Raw genomic sequence first — 11093 nt, forward strand, 5'->3', positions numbered from 1 at the left:
CGATGTTTTTCAGCAGCAAGGACTACTTATGTAAATGTGATATTTTGTTTTTTTTTTAATTATTAGCAAAAATCCCAACCTGTTTTTCCTTTGTCATTACAGGGTATTGTGTGTAGATTGATGAGGTAAAAAACAATTTAAATTAATTTTAGAATAAGGCTGTAACAATTGTTGAACAAGTCAAGGGGTCTGAATACTATCCGAAGGCACTGTATAATCCATGGCATATAGGATATACCCATAGTCTCGTAGGAGTTTCATTGGGATCTTTCTCTTCATCTACAAACAAGCTTTCAAAGCTTCCTGAGGATAGAAAACATCACAAAGAAACAGGCTTCATTATACTAAAATTTGACAGCACTAAATATTATGTTGCTATTATCTCCCTGTCCTCAAAGTTTAACCCTCTGGGGACTGGAACCAGAGAATCTTTTCACAATGTCCTCTCAAAGTTACCTGCACTATCCAGTAGCCTACACTCTCCCTTTACTGACAGCTGGAGCTGCAGTTTCACCCTCTTCCGTGGCTGTTATCTACAAATGCAAGTCGGATTTTTAATTTAGTGCATTTGGATTTTTAATTTAGAATAATTACATCAAGATTGCTAGTTATAGGTAGTTAGGTAGCTGATGACATTTAATTGACAAAACTCAACCGTGTGTAACGTTAACTAGCAAGCAGTTCAGTTGAGTTGGCCGAGTAGATAGCTAGCTAGCTAATATTATTTTGTTTTTCTTTTACATAAAAAAAAATGTATTTACTTACTTGAATAGTTTCTGGCACTGCCTCCGTTTCTGGGGTCCTTACAAAAACCAAAATAATTATATTTTCAGTGGTAGCAAAGCGCAGCCAGCAGCCATGTGGATGAATGGAACAAATAGAGCGGTTTAGAACGTGCTGTGAGTGACGTTTAACTTTACCAGCATAGTCCAATTTTCATTCTTGAAAAGCAACATCCAATCAAAAAGTGTTTGCAATACAACATTCTCCAGAACTCCTTCACGGGCGTGTGGGGGGGGGGGGGACAAAAAAATGTATCTCTCATTTATCTTCATTTTCTTTCTCAAGTCTTCCTCTTTTATCATATTTTGCCCCTGAAGGAAAGTAGAGTGATGTCAGGCCACATCATTGCACTCCCCTTTTCTTTTGTTCATCTCTCGCTCTCTGCTTGTCCCTGATTCCCTCTATCTCTCCATCCCTTACAGGTCCTTAGTAATAACAACCAGCTGTTCCTGAAGTCAGTGAGCCAGGCGGACGCTGGGCAGTACGTGTGTAAGGCCATCGTCCCCAGGATCGGAGTGGGAGAGACAGAGGTCACTCTCACTGTCAACGGTACGTAACACCAAAGGTCACACACAACAGTGCCCTTTCAGAAAAAAGAGTTCCACATGGACCTCAAAAGGGTTCTTCAAAGGGTTCAAAGATAATAAGTACTATTAAGCCGTAAGGCCAGAGAGGGGTGTGGTATATGGCCAATATACCACGGCTAAGGGCTGTCCTTATGCACAGAGCACCTGGACACAGCCCTTAGCCGTGGTATATTTGGCCATATACCACAAACCCCGAGGTGCCTTATTGATATTATATACTGGTTACCAATGTAATTAGACCAGTAAAAATAAGTGTTTTGTCATACCTGTGGTCTGATATATCACCGCCAACAGCCAATCAGCATTCAGGGCTCGAACCACCCAGTTTCTAATATGGAATATCCACTCCCTCACACTTTCTCTCTCTCTATTTCTATCCAGGTCCCCCCATCATCTCCAGTGAGCCTGTACAGTATGCAGTGAGGGGGGAGAGAGGAGAGGTCAAGTGCTACATCGCCAGCACACCTCCACCGGACAAGATTGTAAGTGGACAGTGGATACTGTACAAACTCTACTGCAAGCTTCTACATGAACACATTACCACCTGTACATTATCGTCATCGTGAGACTGACATAGTCAACACTCTCGCAGCTTTTATGTCTTGTGACGGCCGTCAAAATCCTTCGGAATTGTCCTGAGACCCACCATGTCAACAAACCCAATGTGTCTAGTTGGGGACACTTCTATCGCCTTCACTCCACTTGTCTCTCTGGTCCGGATGCACTCAGACAGATGTCTGTGTCTGAAATGGTACCCTAGTCCCTACATAGTGTACCATATGGTGTACATAGTGTACCACTGTATAGGGAATAGGATGCCATTTTGGATGTAGTCAGCGTGTAGTTGGTCTCGCCCTCCTCTCTAAACCTTGTGAGTTGAATTCTCTCTGACGCACCAGGGCGCGTCTCTAATGCAGGGACAGAAAAATAGTTATAAAATATGAAGGACAGGCACAGTTGTCCCTGCAAATTCCTCTGCCAGAGGTTCTCGTTTTTCAGAATGAATGGTAGATTACGGGAACACGTGGCCTTGTGCAATTTCAAATAGTCTCATGCTTCAGTGTGAATAATAGCTTTTAGTGGCTTGGAAGTGGAGGAAGTGTGTAAGATTCTTACCAACTCTAAAACCACTGCATGTAACTCTAAAGTCCAGGAATAGAGCGATATAGCTGCTTGGAACAGTTGCCGCTGGTAGTGTGTGAATCTCATAATGTGGGCGTTGTAAGTGTGTGTGAATGTTTTGGAATGTATGTGCTTGTTTGTTTACTTTAGTGTGTGTGTGTCTTTGTGTACACGGTACATATGTGTACACAGTGGCAGAACTTGCCTTCGTTTTGTTTAATAATACATAATATCTCTGTTGTCTTGCCTTCTTCTTCTTTGGCTTGAGGTCCTCATCCGGTGTGCGCTATTTTAGAGGCTGTGACCATCTCTGGTTGTGACAAACGGAGCAGATTCCTTTTTTCTTCCTCTGAATGTTGCCCTAGCTTTTAAACTGTTCGGTCTATAAGCTAGTATGATCCCATTCCTGAAAGCTTCGACTCGTTCTGCTTCCCTCTACGACACTCCCAAGCTGCGCAGGACATGTCGGAAGGGACTGTGACAGAACCGCAATTGCAAAACAACGCATGTCTTTTTTTTTCTACACACACAATTTATTACTTGAGGAACTTTCCAATATCTTTCTGATCCATTTCGCTCACTTTGTGATGCCAATGAAAATGGTTAAACTTTTCCCATGTTTGAGTGATTTGGCATCTTTTCTTATTAGCTTCATGAACATAGAAACTTGGTTGCAGTTTGTATCTGTGCTTGATTGGTTAAGAAGGCCATACAATAACCAAATGTATTATTCGATATTCCCAAAGACAATGTCAGATATAGATATTGTCCCAGAATTGCCACATCAGTGCATCCCTAACTAACTAAAACCAGATATAAAGTATATAGAAATTATAATGGACCTATGGCCTATATTTATTTTAAAAACGGCCCCTTTTCTGGCCCGCTAATTCCTTTTGATGAACAAATCGTTCAGAAAACAAATCTGTACGGCTCTCCGTTTAATTTTGAAACCCCGACGTGGCCCTCAAGACAAAATGATTGCCCACCCCTGTTCTACATGGTGATGCAAAGACCTTTACTATTGAAGGGTATTTTAAGTCTTTTCAGTTAGCCTTTTCATTCGGCTTCCTTCACCTAAAAGAGCCGGCTCCGAACAGCTCTTCGTTCAGTAGCCATGATTTTGTTTAATAGACATGGGGGGGGGGCTCTACCTGGGGCCTCCAAATCACTAAATCCACCCCTGTGTGTATATTCCTCCATATGTGCATATGCACATCTATGCTTATATGTGTTTGTACATAATGCATGTGTGTGTCAGAGCACATGCAGTATGGTATATGGGTGTGTGTTAAGGTGCGCCTGCTTGCCTGCCTGTGTTCCAGGTGTGGGCGTGGAAGGAGAATGTGTGGGAGAAGGAGAAGGGGACTCTGTTGGAGAGGTACACGGTGGAGCAGAGTAAACCTCTGTCTGAGGGAGGGGCTGTCCTCTCCACCCTCACCATCAACAACGTCATGGAGGCTGACTTCCTGTCCACCTACAACTGTACCGCCTGGAACTCCTTCGGACCCGGGACCATGATCATCACCCTGGAAGAGACCGGTATGCCCAGAGACGAACAAAAAACAACACCGTTATATTCAGTAGCATTATATTGAGGCGGCAGGGTAGCCTAGTGGTTAGAGCGTTCGACTAGTAACCGGAAGGTTGCAAGTTCAAATTCCTGAACTGACAAGGTACAAATCTGTCGTTCTGCCCTTAAACAGGCAGGTAACCCACTGTTCCTAGGCCGTCATTGAAAATAAGAATTTGTTCTTAACTGACTTGCCTAGTAAAATAAATAATATTCATACTTGTAACTTGATGCAACCAGACATCCCTCCTCAACAACAATAACCAGCATGTATTCATGCGTGCTCTATTATAATGTTTTAGCTGAATTGGCATGTTGTATAAACAGCTAACTGAACCCTATTGCATTGTCCTCTATCCTTCTTCTCTCTCTCCATTTCTCTATTTCTCTCTGCCTCTCTCCCTCTCCTCCCTCTCAATCTCTCTCTCTCCTTCTCTATCTCTCTTTCCTCTCTCTCTCTATTCCCCCTCTCAGAGGAGGTACCAGTGGGTATAATAGCAGGAGGGACTGTTGGCTGCACCATCCTGCTGTTCCTGTGTTTACTAGTCCTGGTGCTCATCTTCTACCGACAGCGCAAAGGCAGTAAGTGATAACTCCATCGAGGAAATATCAAATGTATACACCTGTAAAATACAGTAGCAATCACACACACCTGTAAAATACAGTAGCAATCACATACATCTGTAAAATACAGTAGCAATCACATACACCTGTAAAATACAGTAGCAATCACATACACCTGTAAAATACAGTAGCAATCACATACACCAGTAAAATACAGTAGCAATCACATACACCTGTAAAATACAGTAGCAATCACATACATCTGTAAAATACAGTAGCAAACACCTACACCTGTAAATAAGGTAGAAAACACATACAACACCTGTAAAATACAGTAGCAAACACATACACCTGTAAAATACAGTAGCAATCACATACACCTGTAAAATACAGTAGCAATCACATACATCTGTAAAATACAGTAGCAATCACATACATCTGTAAAATACATTAGCAAACACCTACACCTGTAAATAATGTAGAAAACACATACAACACCTGTAAAATACAGTAGCAAACACATACACCTGTAAAATACAGTAGAAAACACATACAAATACATATTTCAGATACCAATGCATTGAAAACATCATACAGTATACACCTGAACTTCCTCAGAATGCAATATATTATTCACATATAAAGTACATACACATACTGTATCCAAATCAATATACCCTGACATATATCCAGCAGTATTCAACTGTGTGCTGTGCTGTCGTGTTGTGCTTCCAGGTCGTCGTGGGGTCACGCTGGGTAAGCCAGACATCAAGGTAGAGACAATAAACAAGGAGACCCACAGTCTGGAGGAGGACTCCGGCAGCGTTTCCACGGCATCACGCATGGTTAAGGCCATGTACTCGGTGAGTCGCCATCACAACGCTACAGCAGGTTGCCTTGAACTTTGCTTCCTTTGGTTTATGTTACCCAAGTTTCCCATCAGGCGATCACTACAGTGTTTTTTCAATAATTCCAACGGCGCCTCAACTCTGACGCTATTACTTTACATCTAACCTCTAACATTTCTGTCATATCAACTTATGCTGTTCTATCTTTTCAATCACAGTACTCAGAATTTTTAACACTTAAAGATGACCCTTTTCAACTTAAAATACGATCTGTCACTTTCTCTTCCTTCCCTCTTCTTTTTTTTTATTATTCGGTCCCTCCTTATGTTGGATTCCTCCCCTCCTTTGTTGTTTTTTCATTGTTTGATGGTTTAGATTCTGCCCTCTTCTGTGTCCTTCTCTCCCTCCTCTCAGCCCTTTAAAGACGATATAGAACTCAAACAGGACCTGCGTAGCGATACGCTAGACACTCGCCAGGAGTACGACCTGAAGGTGAGATTATTTTACACACATTCAGTGCCTTCAGAAAGTATTCATACACCTTGACGTAATCCACATTTTATTGTGTTACAGCCTGAATTCAAAATGGATTAATTTTTAAAAGTTTGCTTTAAAAAAAAAAAACAACATTTTTGCAAGTTTCTTGAAAATGAAATGCAACATCCCTGAGTGAATACTTTGTAGAAGCACATTTGGTGACGATTACAGCTTTGAGTCATCTTGGGTATGTCTGTATCAGCTTTGCACATCTGGATTTGGGGATATCTCCCACTCTTCTGTGCAGATTTTATCAAGCTCTGTTAAAGTAGATGGGGAGCAGCAGTGAACAGCAATCTTCAAGTTTTCCCGCAGATTTTCAATGGGATTCAAGTCTGGCTTAGGCTAGGCCACTCAATGACTTTTAAATTCTTGTTCTGAAGCCATTCAAGTGTTGCTTTGGCTGTCTGCTTGGGTTATTGTCCTGTTGGAACATAAATCTTCATCCCAGTCTAAGGTCGTTTGCACTCTGAAGAAGGTTCTCATTAAGGATTTGCCTGTATTTGGCTCCATTCATTGTTCCCTCTATCCTTACCAGTCTCTCAGTCCCTGCTGCTGAAAAGCATCCCCATAGCATGATGCTGCCACCACCATGCTTCACAGTAGGGATGGTGTAAGAAGGGTGATGAGCTGTTTTCTCCAGACATAGCACTTTGCATTCAGGTCAAATAGTTACATTTTTGTCTCATCAGACCACAGAATCTCATGCCTTGTGCTCTCAAGAGTCTCACGTGCCTTTTTGCAAACTCCAGGCGTGCTGTCATGTGCTTTCTTTTCAGGAGTGACTTCTGTCTGGCCACTCTCCCATACAGCCCAGATTGGTGAAATGCTGTAGAGACTGTTGTCCTTCTGACAGGTTCTCCCATTTCATCCAAGGAACTCTGTAGTTGTGTCAGAGTGGTCATTGGGTTTAAACACTCTAGAAATATCATCGCAGTCGCTAGCTGTACCACTAGAGATCCTGGTTCGACTCCAGGCTCTGTCGCAGCCGGCCGTGACCGGGAGACCCATGGGGCAGCGCACAATTGGCCCAGTGTCGTCCGAGTTAGGGGAGGGTTTGGCCGGCAGGGATGTCTTTGTCCAATCCCGCTTTAGCGATTCCTGTGGCGGGCCGGGCGCATGCACCCTGACAAGGTCGCCAGGTGTACGGTGTTTCCTCCGACACATTGGTGTGGTTGGCTTCCAGGTTAAGTGGGCATTGTGTCATGAAGCAGTGCGGCTTGGTTGGGTCGTGTCTCGGAGGACGCACGGCTCTCGACCTTCTTCTCTCACGAGTTCTTGTGGGAGGTGCAGCTAAGATGCAAGACTGTTAATGCCAATTGGATACCACAAAATTGGGGAGAAAAAGGGGTAAAAAAAAACAACTTTAAAAATGACAAATAAATGAAATTGTTTTCTCCCCTTCTCCAGATATATGCCTCATCACAGTTCTATCGCAAAGATTTACAGACAGTATAGTTTCTGCTCTGACATGCAATTGTGGTGCCTTATAATTGAATTGGCAACAGGTGGACTCCAATTAAGTTGTAGTGACATCTCAATGATGATCAAAGGAAATTGGATGCACCTAAGCTCAATTTGGAGTACCTTATCATAGCAAAGGGGTGTGAATAATTATGTAAATTAGATATTTCTGTATTTCAATACATTTGCAAACATTCCTAAAAAGATGTTTTCACTTTGTCATTATGGGGTATTGTGTATCATTATGGGGTATTGTGTGTAGACTGTAACACAACAAAATGTGGAAAAAGTCAACTGATAAGAATACTTTCTGAAGGCACTGTACATACACAGACACACATGTACACACATGTACACACATGTACACACACACACACCTTAGTGACAATATGTTTTCTAATCTTGCTCTCTCCAGGACCCCACCAACGGCTACTACAACGTGCGAGCCTCCACCCTTGACGAGGGTCGCCCCGCCTCCCGCTCCATGCACTACTCCGACTACCGGCCCTCCAACACCCCAGGGGGAGCTGCCTCTGTCAGCAGCAGTGCTGGAGGATCAGGGGCCACAGCCAGCGGAGGAGGCCCTCCAGGCCCGGGGACCCTCTCCACCCCCGGTCGCCCCAGTTGCTACGATCCCCGGCCCCCATCCAGACTCTCCCACAACAGCTACGCCCAGTTCAACACCTTCACCCGGGCTGGGCAGAGCCAGCAGCCCCCTCCCAATCCCCCGCAGACCAGCGACTTCCCTGGGGACTGCAGCCTGTTGGAGTCCCCTCAGCTGGCCTATGACAACTACGGCTATCCCTCTCACCCCTATACCCCCTACCGCATGGGCTTTGCCCCGCCCAGTCTGGCTCCATTGGAAACCGGGCCTTCCTATGAGATGTACGGGGTGGGGTCGGGGGTGGGGCCTGTGCCAGGGGTGGGGCCTGGTGTGGGGGTGGGGCCGGGGGCGACTCCGTCAGGGTCAGAGACTGGACTGGGGAAGTATGGAAGCTCCACCCGCTTCTCCTATACCTCGCAGCACTCTGACTACGGCCACAGAGGACACACACAGAGGATGCAGACTCATGTGTGAGATGGATAGCTGACATACAGTGCACAGTCACATAGACGGTGAGGGTGCATTCTCATACACACTGTCACTCAGACGCACACAGAGGCCGCACACACGCATTCACATTCTCAAACATACGCACATATACTGTACACGTGAGCATACACACGCAGATATACAAACAGACACACGCAGATACACACACACACACACACAGAGGAGTTAGAATTTCCCCACGAGACAGGGAGGGTGTGAGAAAGAGAGAGTCCCGATCAGTGGATAACGAATGAATTCCTGGTAATCTAGAATTCCCACAATCCCAGTGTTCAGATCTTCACTCTGAAAGAGCGGAAAGCAAAAGTTCCAATCAAGACCAGAGAAGACGGGACTAGAGAGAACAAAAGATCTTTAGATGTTAATTATCGAAATAAATAGCATGTGTGCTATGAATTTAGATTGTTGTGAATGACGAGAGGGAGCGCTACAGGCAATTTATTCCATATTCGATTGCCAAATATTACAGTAAGGCATATCATGGAGAAATTGACCGTCAAGTATGGTACTCATTCGAAGGGCGGGAGAAACCTCAACCAGTGGAGGGTCATGACTGGCCGCCATTTTGTTTTAGCTGGTTGTTGTTTTATACAGTGATTTTAGAGCACATATATATCCCACATTGCTCCACTTCATTGGCGCCATTGGTGCTGGTTAGTGGGGTCATCGTACGTTTTGCACTGCATTACAAACAGTATTCATTGCTTAGAAATCCATCATCTACATATATCTGTATTATATGAGTCTGTTTTTATTTGCACACCAACAAACTAGAGCTTTCTATTCTATTTTTTAACATTTTACAGAATTATTTTGGTCATATTTCTGTGACGGAAGTGTCTGTGGACCAAGATGTTCAAACTTGAGAGTGTTTAGTCTTTGTTTGGGTGATATTCACCTCAACAAACAAAGAGAAACACGAAGAAGTATTTGAGTACCTGTTTTTGTCAGCCATGATGACTGGCAAGATTCAGGAAGGGGAGGGTATAAAAGAACCTTTTTACCAAGCGTCCATGTTTGCTCTTTATTTGATGTAAATCTGGGGTTACAAGCATTTAACTGCAGTAGATACCATGCAGGAAGTCCTTCTATGGGAAGGTGTTGTGTTCAGGCCTTGAGGCAGTCCGGGTGTATGGAACTACAGTATAAGCCTGCTAGCCTGGCATTCAAACTGAATTTTCTACATTTCACCATTTATATGAACTACATATTTTATATGGTGAAACATAGCAGATTCAGCTTGGATCCAGGCTATAAGCCTTAGCTTGGTGTCCCCTGCTGAAATAGAGAGAGGTGACGTGGGAGCCTGGTTGCAGATCTGGTTATGCTGTCTAGCCCACTCCTACGGTCATTGTCACGCTTGCGAACAAACAGCACCTGGGACCAGGCTAGTGAGATGCTGTGTATAAGAGTGGCCTTAGGGAACATGCGGTAATGCTTTCATCATTCATTCCTCTTCACACACAATCAGCCATGAGGGCCAGAGGAGAATGTGTATGGAGAGGTTCAATGAAGGTTTGTCTACACTATTGATATACGGAGAGCGGAGTGTGATTGTGCGAATGTTTGTGTGTGAAAGAGAGTGTGTGTATGCACATCTATTTGTACAGTGTTTGTATAGATGTGTGTGTGTGTGTGTGTGTGTGTGTGTGTGTGTGTGTGTGTGTGTGTGTGTGTGTGTGTGTGTGTGTGTGTGTGTGTGTGTGTGTGTGTGTGTGTGTGTGTGTGTGTGTATGTAATGCATAAACATACAGTTCTCTACCTGCGTGTGAATGTGACTATTGTATGCATGTCAGTGTGTACAGTATGTGTGTGTGCATGTCTGTATGTGTTCGTGTGTGAGTGCGTTTCAGTAATATGTCCATATCATTTCTCTTCACGATCCTGTTCCAATACTTTTATACCTCTGGTAGGACTGTATCCTGTATTATTGTGTCTTTGAATTTAGAAATACAATGTTTATCTTATTGTACTGTTCTACGTAGCAGAAAAAAACTGTTCAAAAGATGTACAACAGAAAGTGATCAAATTTTCATTTTTTAATTTCATTATCTCCAATATTTTTAAAAAATGGTATGTAATTATTTTTCCACAGTATAACAGAAATAAAAAGCACTGTTTTTTATAAAATAAATCATGTCATGTGATGCTTTCGGGGGAATGGGATAACTACCAATTCGGAGAATTCAGTTTATTTTGTGTTTTCCCCCACAATCTGTCACGTCTGCCCCAGGCGCCAGCCTGCTGAGCATTACGCACTTCTGCCACCATCATTACGCACACCTGCTTCCCTCGTCACGCGCATCAGAGCTTCATTGGACTCACCTAGACTCAATCACCTGTGTTAGTACCTCCCCTATATCTGTCTGTTCCCCCGCAGTGTTCCCCGCTTCAGCATTAATTGTTGTTTGTCATTGTGTTACCCGGTTCTGATGCTGTTCCTGTCCTGTTCCATGTCTGTGCAAAATGAAATGTTCACTCTCTGTACCTGCTTCTCTACTCCA

At 43.7% G+C, this 11093-nt stretch overlaps 1 protein-coding gene across 1 annotated transcript in view; it reads left to right on the top strand.

The window, feature by feature from the left end:
- Nucleotides 1–10723, top strand: part of LOC135516290 (kin of IRRE-like protein 1) — a 38073-nt gene extending 27350 nt beyond the window's left edge. Inside the window, exons 9-15 of the mRNA XM_064940458.1 lie at nucleotides 1206–1332; nucleotides 1752–1852; nucleotides 3818–4034; nucleotides 4540–4647; nucleotides 5365–5492; nucleotides 5892–5969; nucleotides 7894–10723. Of these exons, the coding sequence (XP_064796530.1) occupies nucleotides 1206–1332; nucleotides 1752–1852; nucleotides 3818–4034; nucleotides 4540–4647; nucleotides 5365–5492; nucleotides 5892–5969; nucleotides 7894–8556 (1422 nt within the window). The 3' untranslated portion in view covers nucleotides 8557–10723. The remainder of the gene's footprint in view (nucleotides 1–1205; nucleotides 1333–1751; nucleotides 1853–3817; nucleotides 4035–4539; nucleotides 4648–5364; nucleotides 5493–5891; nucleotides 5970–7893) is intronic.
- Nucleotides 10724–11093: the final 370 nt, after the last annotated feature.

Source organism: Oncorhynchus masou, chromosome 27 (assembly GCF_036934945.1).
Source record: "Oncorhynchus masou masou isolate Uvic2021 chromosome 27, UVic_Omas_1.1, whole genome shotgun sequence".
NCBI lineage: Eukaryota > Metazoa > Chordata > Actinopteri > Salmoniformes > Salmonidae > Oncorhynchus > Oncorhynchus masou.